The sequence below is a fragment of the Miniopterus schreibersii genome (assembly GCF_964146895.1).
Source record: "Miniopterus schreibersii genome assembly, chromosome: 1".
NCBI lineage: Eukaryota > Metazoa > Chordata > Mammalia > Chiroptera > Miniopteridae > Miniopterus > Miniopterus schreibersii.
In genome coordinates, this window is record NC_138101.1 from 89,822,437 (window position 1) to 89,846,776 (window position 24,340).

At 39.8% G+C, this 24,340-nt stretch overlaps 1 protein-coding gene across 4 annotated transcripts in view; it reads right to left on the minus strand.

The window, feature by feature from the left end:
- Positions 1-16,845, minus strand: part of DCLRE1C (DNA cross-link repair 1C) — a 42,350-nt gene extending 25,505 nt beyond the window's left edge. For 2 of the 4 annotated variants that reach the window (XM_081131193.1, XM_081131195.1), the window contains exons 1-9: positions 16,659-16,827; positions 12,968-13,019; positions 10,565-10,649; positions 7,047-7,106; positions 4,996-5,051; positions 4,352-4,453; positions 3,887-3,959; positions 3,140-3,280; positions 692-793 (exon numbers count right to left, since the gene is read on the minus strand). In XM_081131193.1, the coding sequence (XP_080987319.1) occupies positions 692-793; positions 3,140-3,280; positions 3,887-3,959; positions 4,352-4,453; positions 4,996-5,051; positions 7,047-7,106; positions 10,565-10,649; positions 12,968-13,019; positions 16,659-16,767 (780 nt within the window). In that variant the 5' untranslated portion in view covers positions 16,768-16,827. Of the gene's footprint in view, positions 1-691; positions 794-3,139; positions 3,281-3,886; positions 3,960-4,351; positions 4,454-4,995; positions 5,052-7,046; positions 7,107-10,564; positions 10,650-11,996; positions 12,082-12,967; positions 13,020-16,658 lie in introns of all 4 variants that reach the window. The other 2 variants (XM_081131194.1, XM_081131192.1) reach the window with 2 other exon arrangements.
- Positions 16,846-24,340: the final 7,495 nt, after the last annotated feature.

Here is a 24,340-nt window from a genome sequence, read left to right on the forward strand (position 1 = left end):
GGTTTATTCAGCATTTGAATGCTAACATACTTTAAAATTTAGAGGAAAATTGTAATCATGAATACCACTGCATTTGAAGATCATTATTAGTATTAGTGATGTAGAAAGACTATATAAATTAAAATTTTTTTAAATGTTAAAGACAAATTAAAAACTTAATACCTGGCATTTAATAACGGAAGGATTAATAATAACAGATTTAATAAGAGGGAATTTTATGGTGGCATTAAAAAACAATTCACAAGTGAGTTGCAAAAATACTAACAACATTCATTTGAAATTAGACTAGCAAAATATGTAACTATTTCAAAATTCAGAGTGAAGTTATACTAGATATTTAATCTCAAATGAGAAGAAAAATACATTTATAAATGTGCACGAGTCTCAAAACTATCAATGGATTGTGAATATGTTTTCTTAAATTATAAGCTCTAATATTTTACTAATTTCATTACAAATAAATTATTCATTACAGATAAACATGTATCAACTGGGTATGAATATATGTCACTAAAAAAACCATAAGTATTTGTGTCTATTTACTAAGTATGAAGTTTATGGTAATGGAATCCAATAATGTACAGTTGCATGTCAAGAGCATCAAAAATAGAATTTTTGAGGTTCCTTCTGGTCCTGAAATTCTGTTTCTCATGGATCCCACAAAAAATGAAAAAAGCAATTTACTATGTACCTTTGGATGGCGACACGCATGGATCTGAGTGCTGCGGTCTGTGGTGAGATGATGAAGAATGTCGGGCATGTTTCGAAACATGTCTAATTTATCCACATGAACCTGAGGAAAATAACAGATAAAAAAATTATTTGAATTGTATTTCCCATAAATAAATTATTTGAGAGTAATTATGCAGGGGTAAATCATCCCGTTAGGGAACAACTCTTCTTTCTTGAAACCTAGTTTTTGGCATTTCAATGCACATTAGTATTTCATTAGGATGTCAACAAAGGACAAAGACAAAAGGACTTTCACGAAAATGAAAAAGCCTGAAAAAGCTGCCATAGATCATCACTGAGCTCCCTTAGTCAAAAACCTCACTATTCCTTTTTAAATTCCTGATCTGAAATTGTTTCTATTCCCTAAAAGGGATTCAGAGAGGACTCCCTGCAGGGTGACTGTGGTTACCAAGAAGGGCTGGCTCTCCACCATCCTGAGCCCCTTGTCCGCCCGCCCTGTGGTTTCTTCCTGCAAGGCCCACAGAGCGGGAGCTTCCAGTTTGCTCAATTTCACACACCACTAAAATTTACAAAACAAATTTGGGACTGTTAAGTAGTTAATACCTTTATCCTGCTAAGAGAGGACATGAGGGGGAAAAAATAGTGGATAGTATTGTAGATAACTATGTGTGTGTGTGCCCATACACAACCTATTATCACTGTGATTCTAATTTAAAAGGCCACTTTGCCCAGCTGGGCGTGGCTCAGCAGTTGAGCATCAACCTAGGATCCAGGTGATCGGGGTTCGATTCCCGGTCAGGGCACATACCCTGGTTGTGGGCTCGATCCCCAGTCGGGGGCGTGCACGAGGCAGCGGATCAATGACTCTCTCATAGTTGATGTTTCTATCTATCTCTCTCCCTCTCCCTTCCTCTCTCTGAAATCAATAAAGATATATTAAAAATAATAATAATAAAATAAAAGGCCATTTTAACGGGGTAGGGGGGTTGGCAGGAAGAGATTAACCAAAGAACTTATATGCATATACACATAGCCCATGGACACAGACAATAGTGCAGTGAAGGGGGGGCAGGAGCCAGGTGGAGGGGAGCAAAGAAGGGAAAATGGGGGACATCTGTAATACTCTCAACAATTAAAATAAATTTTTTAAAAACTAGATTTCTCACTTGATGATTACAACAAGAATTATTTTTGTCTGCAGCATCTTATTTCAATTCAGACATAAATATTTCCGACAGTTTTTTTTAAATCAGACATGCCTAAGATTGAAGTATACACAGCCCTCTGTGGATGCAAAATATTTTCATGGCCTCACTGAAAGGCTCAGCTCATTGTAAAAAAAAAGAAAACAGTGATGAAAAAAAGGCCCTTTTAATAATAAAAATCTCAGAATGAATGCAAATCCTTCCTAAAATGGAGAACTGGCAACTTTATACCAATATATTTGAACAGAAGGATTGGATTTAAGGAAGGAAGAAATTAAGGAAAGGACTTAGGAAGTAAAGACTTATGAAGGCAGAAAGAGAGGGAAGAATTTTTAAATTTCAAATGCAAAAAAACTAGATCTTTTTATTTTACTAAATTACATTGTATATAAGTGTAAAGTTCTTTGCACAAGTTAGCTGGGGGATCCATATTAAAAGATACAAAACGAGGTAGAACTTAAATGTCCAAGTAGGTCAGCGCTTCATTTTGTTCAGCATCAATACCAAAGATCCATCTTGTCTTAGGGGACAAGAGCAGAAGCCACAGGCTCCACGTAGGCACAGCAGCCACTCACACACACACTAGGCTCTGCTGCCCAGGCTCCTGAAAGCCCAGCACTGGACCATCTGGAAGGGACAGGAAAGCTCTCTCTGAGCCTGATCAGACAGGATCCTGAGAGACTGAGTGTTCTAGGACAGGTTTTTCAGACATTTTTGACCATGACCCACAGTAAGAAATATGTTTTCCACAGCAACTATGTCTGAGTCCCTCCGTAAACTTTGGCAAAAATCCTGCCAGGGGGAATGTCTGAGTGCAATGTTGGAGCTGTTTTCCACAGCAGCTGTGTCTGAGTTCCTCTGTAAACTTTCACAAAACAATAATTACTCTGACTGCAAGCAATACACTCGAATATTCTCTAGTTCAAATTTATTTTCAATGCTGGTCACAATTACTAAATTTATTTCATGACCCATAGGTTCTGAAAAAATACTTTCTCTATGGAACATTTCACCAAAGCGCTCTTCTCAGTCATTTGGGCCACTGTCAAGTCCTCCCATGAGGACATGAATAAACAAAGATGACATGTTACTTCAGAGGGGCTGCCCACCAGTGCCACACACATTTTAATAGGTTGCTTCCATCTTTATGGTTTTCAGTTTTGGTGGGGTTGGGAGGGGAAGGAAAGGTGAAGTGGAGAGAATGAAAGGGAACAGCAGAAAAGAAAGAGCCACCACCATACCTGGAGTCCAAATTCTTCACCAAGGTTGGTAAACAGATACTCATACCCGTAAGCTGCTTTGCAGTTCAGCCACACAACATGGTACGGACTCCGAGTAATCCAGCTCCGAACAAGCTCCAATATTCCACTCAGACACTCCTCCTGGCAGGATTTTAAAAAGGCATGTAACAATTTTAAGAATATCACTTACCCAGTGAAATAAGCCAGTCAGAGAAAGAGAAGTACCATATGATTTCACTTCTATGTGGAATTTAATGAACAAAATAAACAAACTGGAGACAGACTCATGGATACAGAGAACAGACTGACAGCTGTCAGAGGGGAGAGGGCTGGGGACTGGGGGCTGGGTGAGAAGGGTGAAAGGATTAAGCTAAGAAAAAAAAGAAAGACTGTCATGGAAACAAAAACAGTATGGTGATTGCCAGAGGGAAGGGGGTGTGCGGGGAGGTAGAAGAGGGTAAAAGGGAATTAAATGGTGATAGAAGGAGACTTTACTTGGGGTGGTAAACACACAATATAATATACAGATGATGTATTGTAGAACTGTACACCTGGAACCTGTATAATTTTATTAACCAATGTCACCCCAATAAATTCAACAAAAATATCACTTACCCTTTCCATTCCCAACATTCACAAATATTAATGCCAATGTGAACAATTATGGCTTGATGTGTTATCCCACAAACTTTCTACTAGAAATATGCCACACCCAGGTTCTCATCCCATTTCTCCAGAGAGACTTACCCGACTAGGGATCTGATAAAATTTTGGATCACAGAAAGTAGTATCTAAGTACACACTTTGGATGTCTTTCACTCTGGAGAAAAAAACAACTGGTGTTAATCTAATGTGAAATAAAATATGTAGAACATTTAAACTCTCAGTAATTTTACAGGATATTCCATTCCATTTGGAGTTTTTTTGTTAAAACAACTTTATATAGAAATGATGTCCATATAATAAAATACACAGATTTTGCATATATGGTTCATATGGTTCAGTGAATTTTGACAAATTCACATAACTATTGCCCCAATCAACACATAGAATGTTACCAGCCCGTTTCAAGAAGAAAAACTAGCTTTACTATTACAAATATTACAGTCAATTTTGATTTCTAAGAGAAGCAAAGGCTTGTCTTTGGGGCGAATGGGACAATGAAACTAAATGCTGCAGTCTTACATTCAAGAGTTACATAAAGCCCAGTACCTGTCCCCACAGTGCAGAAGCTCCATTCTTGCAGCTTCTCCTTTGGCCAATCTGAAGTCTCCTGTGTACAAGACAGTTCCATTTTCACCTTGAAATAAAAACCTGTAAAGAAAATATATGTCAGTGACTTTTCGGTCTCATACAAAACCCTAATAAAGCAAATATATACTAATTCCATAGCAAATGTTTCCTGCCAAAGACAGCCACTATGACACAGTATTAATGGAATTTCAATAACTCTAAACCACAACAGGCACTCAGCTTCCACCTCTTCTGTGGGATAGAAAAAAATGGCACATGGAGATACCACTAAGTTTGCGGTAGATGTCCCCCGAAATACGTCAGCATTCTCAACTATATACTGGGATCATTCCTGCTCATGGAGAGAAAAATCCAAGTGATAGGAAAATGCAAAGGCAGTGGAGAAATAGCTATTGAAGACTTCCATGGTAAGAAAACCATGTTTCAAACTTGACCTTCGCCTCAGCCCCCCAAGTTCAATTTGGAAACAACGATTAAAGAAAGCGCCATAAAATACTCAAATCTCCCTATACATATTATTTTCTAGACACTAACAATGAATTTCTACAAATATTATACATATCTACATATAATAAAATGGCAAAATAGATGAACTCCCTTACATAACTGATCCTGGGCAATGACCAGCTGGTAAGAGAGTCACAACAATCTCTTCCTTCTAAAAAGAAAATAAAGAAATAATAATAATAAGTTAGTAGGACCCAGCTAAATAAAGCCTTCCATAATAGAACACATTCAAGTACTTCTAAAGAATGTGACTTTTCTCCTCTTTTCCTCTCTCCAAATCCTGAAAACAAGTGGAATCCTTGCCCAAACAGTTAAATGTTGAGTTACAATATGGCACAGCAATCCCATGCTTGCGTATATACACAAGAGAAATGAACACTCAGGTCCACACAGAAACCTGTACATGAATGTTCATAGCAGCATGACTCATACTAGCCAAAGGGAAGAAACAGACCACAGGTCCATTGAATGAATGAACAAACAAAATGTGGTGTATCCATACAATGGAATATTATTTGGCCATAAAATAAAAGTGAAATATTGATATATACTACAACATGGATAAGCCTTGAAAGCATTAGGTAAAGTGAAAGAAGTCGGTCGCAAATGACCACATTTGTATGGTTCCATTTATATGAAATTTCCATAATAGGCAAATCCATAGAGACTTCAAGTAGAATAGTGGTTGCCAGGGGGTGAGGGGAGGGAGGAATAGGGAGTACATGCTAATGGGTACAGTTTCATTTTGGGTGATGAAAGTGTTCTAAAATTGATCCTGGTGATGGATATACAATTCTGTAAATATACTAAAAGCCACTGAAATGTACACCTTCAATGGGGTGAATTTTATGGTACTTGTGAATACTATCTCAATAAAGCTGTTATTTAAAAAAAAAAAAAAAAAAGCTTGATGTAGCCTGGTCCCAAGTCACCATAGTGCACACTGTCCTGTTGGGGCTGAGCCTGATCGTCAATACTGCCTCTCGGCCCTCAGGACGGGGAGGGGGAGGATGGTGGGCAGAGCTCTGGCTCCTCCCATAAGTCTAACATCTTCATTCCAAAGGACCCTTTAAAACAGGGTCTCCGTCTGGTCAGAGATGGAGACACAACACACAAAAGCCACAGAGCACAAGAAGAAACATAAAGGACCAGAGTGGGACAGCAAGACTGCTCAACAAGAGCTGCCTGCCGTCTGGGGCCCGATTCTGAGAAGGACTTTCACCAACACATGTCACAAGGCAGTGAGGCAATGAGAATAAGTCTCCAGAATGTGTTCGCAGAGTTCACGATGGCACTGAGAAAGGTTCAGGCCACCCTTTTTAACGCCCCCTAAAGTGGTTGTGTGGTCCTCCCTCAGGACAATAATTTGATGAGGAGTACTTCAAATGCCTGATCTTCTCCAAAGAGGAAACGTGAAAGGTCAGCCCCTGTCTGATCACAGACTCACAACAAAGGACATACCTCAAGAGTTCACCAGGTCAACAAAGCAGGTTATAATTGGACTGTGGAACAAATATTCACTAGATTTGCCAAAAAAATAGGAAAATACCTCCTAGCTCTAGATATAATTTGAGGTAAAAACAACAAATAAAAGGTAGGTCCACAGTCCTATTCACTATTAAAGCAATACACTCATAACACAAAAGCACCTGCTTCTAAATTTAAGGACAAAAAAGAAATTGGATCCACTTGAGCAGGGTCTGTTTCTTGAATAAGAAAATGATTTGGGGGGGGGGGGGAGAAAAAGAGAAAAAGAAAAAAAAAAGAAAAACGAAAATGACATGATTCAGAAAAAAAATCACAATATACATAAATTTGCTGTAAAAATATTAAGCACCATTTCATATCCTGAACATTATAATAAGCTTATTAAATGTGACAATGGTATCATGTAGTAATATCAACAACTAGCATTCCCATTATTAGCATATAATACGAAAAAGAGGAGCTGTTCTGACAGAAGTCATGCTCAATCCTTTAGAGGTAGAAAATAAATGATATACATGGTGTTTTTCCATAAAACTCACTCAATTACTATAATTTTTATTTATGGTTAAATGAGCATTCAAAATCAAGGAGAAAGGTAAATAATCATTTTAGCACTAAATATTAATTTTCAAAAACATGATATTTAATATTTAGTTACCTCGCCTGATGCTTCATCAACTAAAGATATCTGGGTAGGAGTTTCAATTTCAATTGATATCTATTAAAATAAAATAAGAGGTTATGTATACATCATATTATATATTTCCACAGTTTTGCATGGCTTTATATGCCTTTGCCATCTCAAACACAGAAAGGGGACTAAGAGAAGAAGTTATAGGCTCTCTGTTTCACACTTTCTAATTTCACTATAATAAATGTTTTAAACAGCTTGAAAACATGATAAAGCTAAAATAATACCTTTCTTAAGGTTGATGTGGTAACATATAGTGCCTTATAAATTTGTATCTCCTTTGACAGCAATTCTATTTCCATGAATTCAATCTCTTCCTCCCTTCACCTCCCCATCCCTTTGAACCTGAGCCTTTGTAAAATGCAGAATCAAGTGCTCTATGTGTTTAGGTTTTGTGCTGGATCTGTCCGTGACATGTTGGCCTAATTCACAGATTCGAGCTGCTGCAGAGTGCTCCAAGGTGTACTTGCACATTTTACTAGGACAGCAGCTGACACAGAGAGGCATTCAATAAGTAGATGATGAATGAATGAACACAATTTTTCATCTTTTTATGTTCACATGTGAAATGCCCCCCCCCATTACCTATTTTGCCAGCAGGGTCGAGCGGTTTATCTTCTTATTATCTTCTACAACAATTAATCTAGTATAGGGATTATTTGTTCTCTAACATCTGGCAAAATGCACCTATAAAACCATCTGGGCCTGGGGCTTTATTGAAGAAGCGATCTTTAAAAGTCGTTTTAGTTTCTTGGATGGTTACTTATTTATTCAAGTTTTCCACTTTTCTTGCTTCAATTTGGTATTCTCTTACTTTTCCAGATATTTATCCATTTTGTCTAAATTATTAAGTACACTACCATAACAACTGTCAAAAAATGCATTGCTGTTATTAATATTTTCCTTTTATCATTCTGTATTTTTATATGTATCTTTTTAAAACCAATATTGGCAGATATTTATCTCTAGTTCTGTGAAGACCAGCTTTTAGTTTTGTTCATCTTCCATTTTCTGTGGTAGCTGTTAGTCTTTATATCACTATCTTGTCCTTTCATCTTCATTATTTCCTTCTTTCACATATCCTTAGATTTGCTTGTTGTTCCTTCTCCTTATTGAGTTGAAGACACTCCATTTAATTCTAGTCTTTCTTTTCTAAGAAGTGTATTCAATGCTATCAATTTCCGTTCAAGGACTAATTTAGCAATTCCACACTTTTGGACATGTCATGCTTTCATTGTCCATCAATTCTAAATAGTATAAGTTTGGTTTTGGTTTTTTTACAATTTCCTCTTTAACCTAAGAGTTGTTTATCATATACATTTAGTCCCCATATGCATACAATGGGATGACTTTAGCTCTCCTTTTATTTCTGATATTCAACATATTGAATTATGGTCAGAGAACAGATCACTAGGATTTCTTAAAACTTATTTTGTGACACAGTACCTAGACAATTTTTGTAAAAGATCTTGTTTTCTCTGTTGGGTTTAAAGCTCTGTATTTCTATTAGTTCACATTTATCAATTATGTCATTCAAATCTTCTGTATTTTCACTTATTGCCTGCTTCCTTCACCTTCTGGTTTCTGAGAGTGGTATGGGAAGTACTCCAGCTATAACTGTTGAGTTCCTATTTCTCCCTTCAATTATGAGGTGGCCTTGTATTACATCAACTCAGCTGGGCTGGAACTATCCTAGAAGTCCCTTTCATGTATACTTTCAGTTTAGGGTGGAGATTTGGAAGGCAGAAGTGAACCAAAGCCATTTTTTAATGCTCTGAAGGGCACCAGAAATTGTAAAAGTTTATGTGTGTTGTTGATGTGCTGGCTCAACGCACAGACACGCTGGCAGCAACTCCATCCTCTGCTGGATAGCTATCCTCCTTCAGTCTCTCAGACTCCTGGGCCAGGTGAGTGGCACTCAGTGGCACATGGAGTGGCAGCATTACTGGTGTTGGGAGTAGGGAAAGACAGACACAGCTTCCAGTTTGTCTTGTGGATTCTAGCCTGTCTCTGCTCTTCTCCACCTCTTTCTCAGCTTTCCTTCTTGATGCAGTCCAGGCTGACCCAGGCCTACGAGCAAGGCCAAGGTTATAGCCTTGTTGTTATGTCCCTTTGTAGAGGGAGGATGGACCCCCACGCCAGCTGATGGGTTGGAGGTGGAGACAGAAAATGCCACACATGCACCAAAAGGGCATGAAAACACTGCAGTACTTGCATCGGGGGACTTTCTGGGAAGAGGGGGGCAGTACTAGGCTGGAAGTGGTTCATGTGGCCTGAGAGAGAGAGTAGGAGCAAATGGCCCTGGTTCTTACTGTGGTTGGGGGTGGGCCTGAGCATGCGTGGTTTGAATTTCAAGTGGGCGCCAAGGGAGGGGTAGGCTTTTGTAACAGCTCACCCAAATGTGGGGCACAAGGGGACAGAGGAAACGGGAGCTGAAAGCTGTCAGCAGTCAAACAACAAACAGACTATGAGACTTGTTCAGACTTCTCTGCCAGCTCCCACAATTACTTAGGGTTTAACACACATAATGAGCCCTAATTCTATTCACTTACTATAGTTCTCTTTCTCTGATCAAGCATAGGTGATCCATTTTTACTTTATCCGGCTCGAGGTTACCTTGTCAATTGCATATATGTTCATATCTTGACCCATTTTTTCCTTTTAACAGTAAATAACATCCTCCTTAAAACTCAGGTTTGTTGTGTGTTTTTTTATCTTCAATTCTACTTTGTATGATATAAAAATTGTCACTCTGGTATTTTTAGTTTCTAATTGTTTAGTATAACTTTTCCCTTTTTTCCCCCCATTTCAACCTGCAATTTATCCTTTTGTTTTAACTATATCTCTTGTACACTAAGGCTAGTGGATTTTTCTTATTCTTCTAACTAAACTGAGAATTTGTCTTTTGATCAATTAATTGAATTAAATCCTTTGGTATTTATAGTAATTACTGTTAGAACTTTTCCTGGCATCTTCAAATTTTCTAAGTACCATACTTCTGTTTTTTCCCCCTTTACTGTATCTCCTGCCATTAATTAGATCCATTTTTTTCTGCCAGATTCAAAATTACTCATTCTATTTTTATTCTTATTGTTAGCCCTTTCTTATTATAACCCGTAAGTTTTATTTATTTTTCCTAATCTATCTCATGGTCCAAATAAAGGATTTATCAATTATGTTAACAACCATATTACACTTTAGAGTATTAAAATGCAACTCTGCAAGAGATTCAATGAGATAAAACAAAACTAAGAACCAAGATCAGACTGTTTGAGGTACAAGAAAAGCAAATCAAAAATAAAATACTGCCCTCTTTTAAACTGCTGAATTACAAAGACTAAGTACCAATATTGTAATAAATGCAGATGAACATAGTGTGTAAGGAATGGGGCTTTGAAGGATTCCAATGTCTTGTTCAATCTACCTCAAAAAATATTTCCCAGTCGAAAAAGAATTAGCATCATTTAAAAAAAACAAAAACTTACAATCCTTTTCTCCCAAAACCTGTACTTCGGGCTAGTTAACAACAACTCTTTAGTAACAGGTGAACAGTATAAGTAAACCTTCAAGCTGAAAGAGAAAGGGAAAAAAAAGCTATGTCAGTATGATCCAAAATGAGCCATCTTGGTGACTAGGGAATACATTTCATCATATATCAGTTCATCTCTAATAATTCAGAACCTGAGCTGGCCCAAGAAGTGTTAATGTAGTTCCCAACATGCCAAGACCCCAGTGACTATTACAGTCCCTTCGAGAGTGTAAAGGGACAGGGAAGAAGCAGATGGAAAAAATACTGTGTCCTCTGACCTCCTCAAAAGGTTGGCCCTCACCAATTTTATGTTAAAGATGCATTTTTGTATACAAGTATGTCTGGAAAGATACCACCAAATGCTAAGCTACCTCTGGGGAATGGATCGGGGCCAGGGTATGGGCGGGGGGCGGGGGGGGACATGGAAAGAAGACTTCTGTGTTTTGCTTTTTTGTTTGTTTTGTTTTTAGTGAGTGAGATCAATTTCGTGATAAATTTAAAAAATTCAACAATAAAACTTAGAGGTTAGGAATATAGTCTGTGGCAGACTGTATTTTCCAAAGATGGCCACGCTAATATACACTCCATCCATACACAGTCTTCTTACAAAATGGACATGGAAATTCCTCCATTGACAGGAGGTCTCTATATTAATCTCTCCCCTGATCTGGAGAGAACTTTGTGACTGTCTTAACCAACACAACATGATGGAAGTAATATTACAGGACTTTTAAGGATAGATCTCTGGGCAACATGGCTGGCTGCTAGCTCTCTCCTGGGACATACATTTTTTTTTTTTCAAGTTTCCATTTAAGAAGTCTAGCTATCCCACCCCTGGCCAGTGTGGCTCAGTTGGCTGGAGCATCCTCCCATACATCAAAAGGTGTAGAGTTGGATTCCTGGTCAGGGCACATACCTAGGTTGAGGGTTTGATCCCCAGTTGGGGTGCATACGAGAGGCAACCAATGGATGTTTCTCTCTCACATCGATGTTTGTTTGTTTTCCTTTCTCTCCTTTCCCTTCTCTCTAAAAATTGATGAACATGTCTTTGGGTGAGGAATAAAAAAAAAAAAAAGAAGTCCAGCTATCCTGAAACGACCATGCTGAAGAGATTTTTTTAGACATAGGCATGCCCAAGGAGCCCCAGGTGTTTGAGTTTTCTCAGCCCAGATGTCAGACATGGAAAGAATGAGCCTTCAGGTAAGGTCAGCCCCCATATGATGCCCCAGTCAGGCAGAAACCAGCCATCCCCACTATGCCCCATCAGAATTCCTAAACCATAGACACAGAGAGAATACATTATTCGATGGTTTAAGTCACTACGTTTTAGGGTAATTTTGTTACGCAGCAATAGGTAACTAATACACAGGCTCTAAAATCAGACAGACCTGGTTGAAATCCTGGTCCTGCCACCTACTGGCTGTGTGACCTTGGGCAACTAATTTAACCTCTCTGGTTCCTCAGTTTCCTCATCTGTAAAATAGAAATAATATCTATAATAATGATGATAATAATATCTAAATAATAGGAATATCTATTCAGAAGGTTATCAAAAGGCTCTAATGAGGATGTCAACTCCAAGAAGAGGTTTTCATCTGGTTGCTCACTGTTATATCCTCAACATTCAGCACAGTGCCTGACTCATCACCGACACTCAAAGAAACTGCTGAACTAATAAACATGTAGTGCATTGCATATATATAATTACTCAATAAATACAATGGTCATTATCAAGAACACAGACTATTGATATCCATTAGCAGATAGCACTTAGCCTCACATCCACTGGTTGGTTCAAAAGTCAAAAACTCAAAAGGGTCCTTTCCAAATATGTATCTTGGGAATTTGGAATTTAGATTTAGGTAATGGCTGCAGGAAAAGAATACAAAGTTCAGCTTAAAAAAAAAAATCCAACAATATTGCATGGTTCTCTATAGTGGAACAACCACTTACACACACACACACACAGACACACACAAACACACATTCTCTCTTATAGAAATGAAAACAAACAGACTGCTGCTGCACCAAATAGCATGGATAAATCATACAAAGATGTTAAGTGAAAGAGAAAAGTCTATTCAGTATGATTCTATTTACATGAAGTTAAAAAGCCAAAGCTAAACCATGATGACAAAAGTCAGAACAGAGGTGACCTCAGGGAGAGGGGGGCTGACTGGGAGTAGGAACAGGGATACTGGTTCTGTTCTATTTATTGATTTGGGTGGAAGCTTCACTTGTAAAAGTTTATCAGACTGTACCCTTATGATGTATGTATTCTTCTGTATAGATGTTATAGCTCAATTAAAATGGTTATTTAAAGACAGACACATACACAAATAAGTAGCAAAAAAATTACCTGCACTCCAACCTTCTTTTCAAGGCTGGGGCTCTTAATCCTTTCATGTGATCTAAAAACAAAAGAATAAAAAAATCATAAACACATTACTTTTCAAAGGCTTACTCAGCCCAACGAAACTCAGTCATCTGCTCTTTTTACTTCCTTTTAAGAGAAAATACAAGGCAGGTTCACTTTTAGAAGATAATTGATTTATATGGGCTATTGGCTCTTTCTTCTGAAGGTGAAGAATCCATCTGAAAATACAACAGGAACCATTAAAAGTTGACCATCTCCTCCTCTGAGCCATCAGAAACCATTTAAAGGAGAATGGTCCCCTGAAACTTACGGCAGAGTATAATCACTCTGAGTAGCCACAGAAGAATGAGTGACCAGGAGCCTCATTCAGAACTGCTTCCAGCAATTTCCTTTACCCCTGTCTATCATTTCAATCCAACCACCCTTCAGTCCTGCTCTCTGTGACCCATCAATTTGCCACTTAAGTTAGTCCATACTGAAATTCCAGCTTGCTTCCACGGAATCCTCTAGGAAATTCTTCAGTCTTAGGCCAGAATAAGAAGAGTTTTGTTATTTTTACAACCTACTGTGACTGCGGCGTTGAAAAGTGGGCTATTTCTATCCACACAGGCTTGTTTCACAGACTTCCAAATTAAGACACAGAAAGGTGATATTTAAACACAGGTAACATTTAAACCAAATAGCACATTAAATATAGAGTGCATTCTAATACATTCTGAACCTTGAGCATGCAAAGGCATAGAAAACAATGACCAAACACTTCTAAATTGTTTAGTTAAATCAAACCAATTCTAATTATTCTATTTACTAACTACACAAGTGCCTCAGTTTATATGTGGTGATCCTTGACTCCAGTGAACAACAAGGCAGTCACCACACCTCATGTGGCAGGCCTTCACTGGACAGGTGGCTCCACAGGACAGTCCACTTGCCCCCCTTGGAAGGTGAATCTTCTCAGATCACTCATGGCCCAGGCTCTTAGGGCCTATGGGTGCACCAGAGAACAGAAATCTCAGTAACTGGGGTTTCCAGAGTTTGTGTCATGGCAATAAGGAGGCAGACCCAGCACTCTGCTCTGAAACTAAGTCAGCTGGCAACACAGAACTGTTTTACCAAGACCCCCAACCCATCTCTCCAGGTCCCTTCCTGACTAGGGGACAACACAGCCTGAGTGAGTTTGTTTTGTGCTGCTAGAAGTGCACCCAGAGACTCCTTTTCAGGGCCTTTTTCTTCTTCCTTGACCAGAATAAATCATTATAAATTGTCCCCTTAAGGGGTCCTCCCCAATACAGGGCGACTCAGGCCATGGGTCCCCTCTCATCCTCCAGGCCTCACTGATGGTTAGTAAAGCCTGACGGAACTCCAAGCACAGCACTGGGTTCCAGATGGTCCATAAGCTAGCATCAAATGGGTCCATGGCCTGCCCCAAATTGTACCAATGTGTGATATTAACATGTTTAAGTGCATTTTTTTCTAACAAAAGGGTCCATAGATATTATTAGATATTATGTATTAGTCTACTAGGGCTGTCATAAGAGAATACCATAGAATGGGAGCTTAAACAACAGAAATTTATTTCTCACAGTTCTAGAGGGTAAAGTCTAAGGTTGGATTCTGGTAAGACCTTTCTGGCTAATACGACTTCTCCTAGGTGTGTGTGTGAAGAGAGATATCTCTTCCTCTTCTTACAAATCCTATCAAATTAGGACCCCACCCGTAAGACCTCATTTTACCTTATTACTTCCTAAATGCCCTATCTCCAAAGATAGTCACCTTGGGGTTAGGGCTTCAACATATGAACTTGGGGGGGACACGATTCAGTCCATATGAACAGTCAAAAAAGTCTGTTTCTAAAAAAGGTTAAAAACCACCAGCAGGCAACATAGGAAACCACCAAAAGCAGAAACTGAGTGCTAGCCCTTGATGAGTTTACACACAGTTGAGTAAACAGACCCACATGTAATCTGAGAACAGGAAATGTTATTATAAACTTCTCAAAAAGCAATTTCTTGCCTTAATTTATAAACTAATGATGATTTCAGATTCCTTTAGATTAATTCTTTCTCCAAATTCATTACTCCTAAACATGAAGGCAAGCCCCTTGCCATACACATTCAGAAATCCCAGTGAAACTTAACACAAAAGGTAAAAATAGAGGCATCCTCATCCAACAGCAGGTTCTCAATGAAAAACAATACCCCAAAAGAGTAATTCTCAAGAATAAGCAGAAAGACCCTCAAAGAGGCTCCCAGTGCTATTTAGCAAATGGAGAGAGGAGTTTCAGATTTTCCTCATTATAAAGAGATCAATGAGTTTTGAGCAAGAAGAGTATTTCCCCAAAGCAATTAACGTCAACAATTTACACCAGGTTAAAGTGATTGATTCCACACACAAGACAACAGTTGGTCTTCACACCAAACCCTGAGGAAAGGCAATCCTTGACATCTGTAATTTACTTTAAAATTACGCTGTGTGATATGTATGTCCATGTTTGTTATACAGTGGTACTTCAGTTTTCTAACGTCTCTGTTGTGGAACATTTCGGTTTTCAAACGCCGTAAACCCGGAAATACATGCTTCGGTTTTCAAACACGCCTTGGAAGTCCAACATGCCATATGGCTTCTGCTGAGTGCAAGATCCTGAAGCCTAGCTGTCGGCTGTTGATCCCTTGGTTTTCCAGCGTTTCAGAACTCGACCAGTCTTCCAGAACAGAGTATATTCGAAAACAGAGGTACCACTGTACTCTAATTCACTCTTCAAGAGTAGTTGAGACTATCCTATTCAAGCTACTCTGGAAGCCCACACTCTAGGAGCAGCTGCTAGAGTGCTTCAGCTTATCTTCACCTCTCATCAATGCCAAAGGCTGTGCTAATTAGCATAGTGAATGTTAAAACTGTTTTCATTGGTGAAGTTGGTGACTCATTAATCAGCATAATAGACATTAAAAACGGACAATGGTTGTGAAGATAGTGGTATGCCACCTCTGGCTAAAATGTTTTAGAGACCCTCCAGCCTGTCTGGAACATGTAGCCTGGATGCCACATCATTAGGGGTGAAGCTTCAGGCTCCATCCCTACCGGCCTCCAGCTGTGAAATCTTACGGTTCTGGTTGCCTGACCTGGCCATTTATAAGGTGAACCATATCCTGCCTCGAACCTAAAATGAACCTTTTCTATTGGGTGTGAACAAAATATCTAAAGGGGAGGGGGGCTCGCTGTTGACGAGTTTACCGACAGGATGCTTGATTTCAGAGCGTGAGTGTGCCTGCTTGTTAATAAATGTTTGAGGAGTATGGCAGAATTCCATCACATTCTCCTTTATAACACAGTAGCGAGAAAGTGGGAGAAAAATGAAGTAACCCTCGCCTACCTCTGACTCTTCGCCGCTAAGAGCGCTTCTGGAACATAAGAGTTATGCCCGATCGAACCGCCCAGGTGCAGTGAGCAGCTGGCAGTTGCACAGATAAGAAAACAAAGCCTCAGAGGCTGAAGAGCCAGACCGGGACAAGGCGCTGTTGCCAGTCTCTCTCCTGGCCTCCCAAAGCCCGCACTCCTCGCTCCGGGACCCGACCCCCGCCTTCCCTCCCCTCAGGCTCCCGGGCCACTCCCCGCGGGGCCGGAACCCGCGCTGCCCTGGTCTCCAGGGAGTGGGCGGCACGCTGCGCTCACTCACCCTTGTGGCAGTGGGACAAGAAGTAGGCGCGGGCCCTTAGATTCTCCCGGTCGAAGCGGTCTATGGAGATGGTTGGATACTCGGCCATCTGTCCCTGGAAGGAACTCATAGCGCCAGCCAACCCGGGCGAACGAGCTCCCCAACCAAGCCAGCCAGGGGCGCCGGGGAAGGTCCTGACCGTGCCGCCACTTCCGGGAAGCTGCTTCCGCCTCACCATTGGCCGGCAGGACTCAACTGCATCCAATCATAGGAGCCCTGGGGCTGGGGGGCGGTGCCTAGGAGCTTTTCCGCAGCCGGCGACCCGAGGATTTACACGTCAGAACGGCGCTGCGAGAAGTGAGGTCGCGGCGGAGCGGAGCGGAGCGCTGGGGCTGCAGTGCTGGGTCTAGGGTGCAGCAAGGAGAGTGGCTCACCTGGTGGAAGCCTTGACACAGCACGAAATTGTTTTGCTGAAGAGTTGTCGGTGCCTATGCAGAACAGTAGCGCGAAGGGAAAGGACAACCGTAGCAGGCGCCCCCCCCCCCCCAAGGATGCAAAGGGGATGCAGAGCTTCCTGTGAAATCAGACTGTGCTCCTCTTGCTGCTCGCGCACTGACAGCCTGAAGACCCAGCTCCGTTTCCCTTCTCTTCCCAGCGTCTACCTTAGGGGATAACCATGAGAATGATATGAGAAAAAATTGTATCCAACTCATGGTAGATTCCATAACTATTAGTTCCCCCTTCCATTTATAACTCCAAACTGAGTAAATAAATACATGATCTCTGATGATTATGACTCATATGCTTGTTCTTAGGGCAAATAAGTAAAGATCCCAAGGATAGATTAGCTGCTAGCCTCCCTCCACCGCCCTTTTGAGCTGTATTTTTTGCAAGTTGTACAAAAGAAAAAATAAGTGGTGGGGTGATGGAGGAATGGTTTGGAAATTTTTAAGCACCAGAGCAACTTTATGAAAAGATTTGTTAAAGTATTAAGATTTACAAAATAGTCACGATGGCATTTATTGTGCCCTTCCTAGCAAGTCTCAGACACCACAATCTTTTTTTAAGTTTCTTTATTGTTGAAAATATACATATGTCTCCTTTTTACTCCCATTTATCCCCTCCACCCCGCATCCACACCACCCCCAGACCAATGTGTGTGTCCATGGGTTATGCCTACAAACATATAAATTCTTTGATTAATCTCTCCCCGCCAACTCCTCCATTCCCACCTTCCCTCTGAGATCCCTCAGTCTGTACCATGCTTCTATGTTTCTGGATCCATTTTGTGCATCAGTTTATTTTGTTTATTACATTCTACATATAAGTGAGATCATGTGGTACTTGTCTTTCTCTGGCTGACTTATTTCACTTAGCGTAGTACTTTCTAGTTCCCTTCATGCTGTTCCAAGGGATAAAAGATCTGTCTTTTTTACAGCTGCATAGTATTCCACGGTGTAAATGTCCAGAGCTTTTTTTCCCCAAACATCTACTGATGGGCACTTGGGCTGTTTCCAAATCTTAGCTATTGCAAATTTGCTCGGCTATGAACATAGGGGTGCATAAGTTTTTGTTATTGGTGTTTTGGGTTTCTTAGGATATATTCCTAGAAGTGGGATCACTGGGTCAAATGGCAGGTCAATTTTTAATTTTTTGAGGAACCTCCATACTGTTTTCCATGGTGGCTGCCCCAGTCTGCATTCCCACCAGCAGTGTACTAGGGTTCCCTTTTCCCCACACCCTCCCCAGCACTTGTCCTTCATTGATTTGTTGATGATAGCCATTCTGACAGGTGTGAGGTGATACCTCACTGTGGTTTTAATTTGCATCTCTCTGATGATTAGTGACGTTGAGCATTTTTTCATATGTCTCTTGGCCATCTGTATGTGGTCTTTGCAGAAGTGTCTATTCAGGTCCTTTGCCCATTTTATAATTGGATTATTTGTCTTCCTTTTGTTAAGTTGTATGAGTTCCCTACATATTTTTTATATTAACCCTTTATCAGATGTGTCATTGGCAAATATGTTCTTCCTTTTTGTTCTGTTGATGGTTTCTTTTGCTGTGCAGAAGCTTTTTATTTTGATGTAATCCCATTTGTTTATTTTCTCCTTTGTTTCTCTTGCTCTAGAAGATGTATTGGCAAACATATTGCTATAAGAGATGTCTGAGATTTTGCTGCCTGTTTTCTTCTAGAATTTTTATGGTTTCATATCTTACATTTAAGTCTTCTATCCATTTTGAGTTTAGTTTTGTGTATGGTGTAATTTGATGGTCTAGTTTGTTTTTTGTTTTTTGGGGTTTTTTTGCATGTACATATCTAATTTTCACAACACCATTTGTTGAAGAGACTGTCTTTACTCCATTGTATGTTCTTGCCTATTTTGTCAAATATTAATGGACCATAACGGTGAGGGTCAATTTCTGGGTTCTCTGTTCTGTTCCACTGATCTATATATCTGCTCTTGTGCCAGTACCAGTCTGTGTTGGTTACAGTGGCTTGTAGTATAACTTGATATCTGGTATTGTGAAGCCTCCAACTTTGTTCTTTCTCAAGACTGACATGGCTATTTGGGGTCTTTTTGGGTTCCATATGAATTTTCGAAGTGTTTGTTCTAGATCTGTGAAATATGCTGTTGGTATCTTAATAGGGATTGCATTGAATTTATAGATTGCTTTGGGTAGTATGGACGTTTAAATGATGTTAATTCTTCCAATCCATGAACATGGTATATTTTCCATTTGTTTTTGTCTCCCTCTATTTCTTTTTTCAGTGTCGTATAGTTTTCCGAGTACAGTCTTTCACATCTTTGGTTAAGTTTATTCCTAGGTATCTTACTTTTTAGTTGCAATGGTAAATGGGATTATTTTTTTAGTTTCTCTTTCTGAGAGTTCATTATTGTTATATAAAAATGCCACCGATTTCTGGATGTTAATTTTGTATCCTGCTACCTTGCTGAATTCATTTATTAAACCTAGTAGTTTTTTCGTGGAGTCTTTAGGATTTTCTATGTACAATATCATATCATCTGCAAATAATGACAGTTTTGTTTCCTTCTTTCCAATTTGGATGCCTTTTATGTTTTCTTCTTGTTCAAGCACTGTGGCTAGGACTTCCAGTACTATGTTGAATAAGAGTGGTGAAAGTGGACACTCCTGTCTTGTGCCTGTTCATAGAGGAAATGCTTTTAGTTTTTGTCCATTGAGTATAATGTAGGCTGTAGGTTTGTCATATATGGCCTTTATTATGTTGAGGTATGTTCCCTCTATTCCCACTTTGCTGAGAATTTTTATCAAAAATGGGTGTTGGATTTTATCGAATGCTTTTTCTGTGTCTATTGATATGATCATGTGATTTTTGTCTTTCAATTTGTTTATGTGATATATCATGTTTATTGATTTGCGAATATTGTACCAGCCTTGCATCACTGGAATAAATCCCACTTGATCATGATCTTTTTAATATATTGCTAGATCCAATTTGCTAATATTTTGTTGAGGATTTTGGCATCTATGTTCATCAGGAATATTGGCGTGTAATTCCCTTTCTTTGTAATGTCTTTATCTGGTTTTGGAATTAGGCTAATGCTGGCCTTGTAAAAAGAGCTTGGAAGCATTCCTTCCACTTGGATTTTTTAAAATATTGTTAGGAGGGTAGGCGTTAATTCTTCTTTGAATGTTTGGTAAAACTCCCCAGTGAAGCCATCCAGGCCAGGGCTTCTGTGTGCTGGGAGCCCTTTGATTACTGCTTCAACTTCATCAGCAGTTATCGGCCTATTCAGGTTTTCTGACTCTTCCTAATTGAGTTTTGGAAGTTTGTATTTTTCTAGGAACTTGTCTATTTCATCCAGGTTGTATAGCTTCTGTTGGGTCAGTTGTTATTTCACCTCTTTTGTTTCTCATTTTGTTTATTTGGGCCCTCTCTCTCTCTGTTTCTTGATGAGCCTGGCTAAAGGTTCATCCATCTTGTTTATCTTTCCAAAGAACCAACTCTTGGTTTCATTGATCTTTTGTATTGCTTTTTAGTCTCTATGTCATTTATTTCTGCTCTGATCTTTATTATTTCCTTCCTTCTACTTACTTTGGATTTTCTTGTTGTTCTCTTTCTAAGTTTTTAAGTTGTAGTGTTAGAGAGTCTATTAAAAGTTTTTCTTGTTTTTGGAGGTAGGCTTGTAGTGCTATGAACTTCCCTCTCAGGACTGCTTTCATTGTGTCCCATAGATTTGAAGTTGTTGTGCATTCATTTTCATTTGTTTCCAGGAAGTTATTTATTTCTTTGTTGATCTCCTTGTTAACCCACTCATTGTTTAAAAACATTCTATTTAGCCTCCACGTGTTTGAATGGTTTTTAGTGTTTTTATTGTGGTTGATTTCTAATTTCATGCCATTGTGGTCTGAGAAGATGCTTGATATTATTTCAATCTTCTTGAATTTGCAGAGACTAGTTTTATGTCCTAACATGTGGTCTATCTTTGAGAATGTTTCATGTGCACTTGAGAAGAATGTATATTCTGCAGCTTTGGGATTGAATGTTCTGTAAATGTCAGTTCAATCCATCTGATCTAGTGTGTCATTTAGGTTCACTGTTTCCTTGTTGATTTTTTGTCTGGAAGAACTATCCAGTGAAGTCAGTGGGGTGGTAAAGTCCCCGAGTATGACTGTATTGCTGTCAACCTCTCCCTTAAAGTCCTCTAGAAGTTTTTTTATAAATTTAGGTGCTCCTATATTGGGTGCATATATGTTTATTAGGGTTATATCTTCTTGTTGGATTGATCCCTTTAGTATTATGTAATGACCTTTTTTCTCTCTAGTTCTGGTCTTCATTTTGAAGTCTGTTTTGTCCAATATGAGTATTGCTCCCCCAACTTTTTTTCATTACCATTTGTATGAAAATTTTTTTCCCATCCCTTCATTCTCACCCTGTGTGAGTCTTTTGTTCTGAGGTGGGTCTCTTGTAGACAGCATATATTTGAGTCATGTTTCCTTATCCATTCAGCCACCCTATATCTTTTTATTGGGGCATTTAACCCATTTATATTTAAGGGTATCATTGAAAGATACTTATCTACTGCCATTTTATTTCTTTATGCCTATGTTTCTCATTCTCTCTCTTTCTACTTCTAATTACAGCAGTTCCTTTAACATTTCCTGAAATGCTGGTTTGGTGGTGATAAACTTCTTTAGCCTTTTTTTTAATGGGAAGCTCTTTATTTCACCATCTACCTTGAATGATAATCTGGTTGGATAGAGTAGTCTTGGTTTCAGATCCTTGTTTTGCATTACCTTGAATACTTCATGCCATTCCCTTCTGGCCTGTAGAGTTTCTGATGAGAAGTGAACCAACAGCCTTATAGGGGCTCCTTTGTAGATAACAGATTGCTTTTGTCTAGCTTCCTTTAAGATTCTTTGTCTTGAATTCTTGGCATTTTAATTATGCTGTGTCTGGGTGTGGGCTTCTTTTGTTTGTTCTTGCTTGGGACTCTCTGTGCCTCCTGAACTTGTGTGACTTTTTCCTTGACCAGGTTAGGAAAGTTTTCTCTGTGCCTCCTGAACTTGTGTGACTTTTTCCTTGACCAGGTTAGGAAAGTTTTCTACCATTATTTCTTCAAACAGGTTCTCTAACCCTTGCTTACTTTCAACCTCCTCTGGCACTCCTATAAAGTGAATATTGTTAAATTTTGTGTTGTCCCGCAGCTCCCTTAGACTGTCCTCCTGTTTTTTAATTGTTTTTTCTTTTTGGTTCTCTAATTGAGTGATTTTTTTCTACCCTGTCTTCTAATTCACTGATCTTATCATCAGCTTCCTCTAATCTACTCTTTATTCCTTCCAATGTAACCTTTATTTCTGCTATGTCATTCTTAATTTCCTTCATAATTTCCATGTCTTTTTTCGTGTTGTTGAGCATCCTTACAATCAGTGTTCTGAACTCTATATCTGATAGATTGCTTATCTCCATTTCATTTAGCTCTTTTTCTGGAGACTTCTCTTGTTCTTTCATTTGGAGCTTGCTATTTTGGCTGCCTTTTTGGGGTTTGTTTCTAAGTATTAGGTTGCTGTCCTAGGATTCTCAGTCTTTTCGGAAGGTCTCTGGTACAGGCCAATGTCAGACGCAGTTTGTGACCTGCTCTGAGTACACTGTTTGGAGCTATCAACAACCCTGGGCTTGAGGTCTCTTCTGCTGGGGCTGGGTGTGTTTGGACAGGACCAAAATGCACACCAAAGTCTGCTTTTCCAAGGCCTAGGCTCTGAAGCAGATCAGGCAAAGATTCAAAGCACTCTGAGGTCTGCCTCTGCCTGCAGGCTGATTAAACTGATTCTCTTAATGAGCCTCAGGCTGTAGAAACTCAAGGGGAGTGGGGGAGCAGAGAGGCAGGGAGGGGAGGGCTAGAAGTTTTTCCAGCAGGGTGGGGCAATTGTTTCCCCCCTCAGGCAAAAGCCAAAAATTGTCTTCCTGAGAAAGATGTCCTCCACAGTCTGGGGGAATGACTAGGCACAGGAATCCAGATGGGTGCCCTCTGAGCTCACTCTCCAGAGCCCGCAACCCCAGGCTCACCCCACACAGCTCCAGTCCACTCCACCCCAGCTCCGCCAGAGGCCAAGGTAAGTGGCTGCACAGGAAACTCTGTGTGTTGGCTCTTTAAGAGAGGGTACCTGCAGCTCCAGCTGCCTCTCCCAGGCAGACAGAAACCCAGTTGCTTTTTACAGCCAGAATTTATATGGGCACCCTTCTCAGTTCTGGTTCTCTTGGCTGGGAAGCCCAGCTTGGGGTTTAGGTCCCCGAGTCCCCATTGGAAACCCCCCACAGCTGAGATATCCCTCTGGACCTTCAGCTGCTGCCTGTGGAGGCCCAGGCAGCCCTCTCGTGTCCGCCCTTCCTACCAGTCTCTGTGCTGTCTCCACTTTTCCTCCTTGGTTATGAGGGTGCTCTCCAGCTGGTTTTCAGTTGGTTTGCAGGATGGTAAATCCCGATTGGTCCCGGAAGAGTGTCAGTGTAGCTCCCACTCAGTCCACCAATATCTTGGATCTCCCCACCACAATATTAATCATCACAAACAACTCAAACATTTTTGACGCTTTGAGAATAGCACAGTGACAAGCCTGCAGTGGTTACATAGGTAACTAAGGTTGTGCCTTCAAATAGTTATCAATCTATTTAGAGACAACAAGTTTGCAGAACATGCTAAATTAATGTTTCCACAGAGACACAAAATAATATAGGAATAAATCCAGGAACAATTGAGTTCTAACCAGGGGAATCAGGAATCAGAATTCCACCCTTAGAGAATATCAACATGGTCCTGCAGCCATGCTACTGAGAATTCTATTCAAATACATATTCTCATGAAATGGGGGGGGGGGGGTTAAAGGAAGAGGTGGTGAAGGGGGGAAAAAAGAAGAAAAAGAATGATGGTGTTGGTAGAGAGGTATAAACACCATAATCACTAACTTGAGTAAGCACTCTTCTAGTGTACTATTGCCAACACCTTTCATTGAGTATTAAATGATTTGTCTTAAACAAAAGGAGGGCTATCACTTTGGCTAGGTTGTTTATACCTAAAAACAAATTCTGCAGTGAGCCTGGTGGCTGGAGACTCCAGTGCATTTACCTCTGATAGGATTTGGAGCTCCTGACAAGGCAGATCCAGGTAATGCTCATATTCTTATGTATATGTCCACTTGATGATGAACACAGGTTTGGCTGCCTG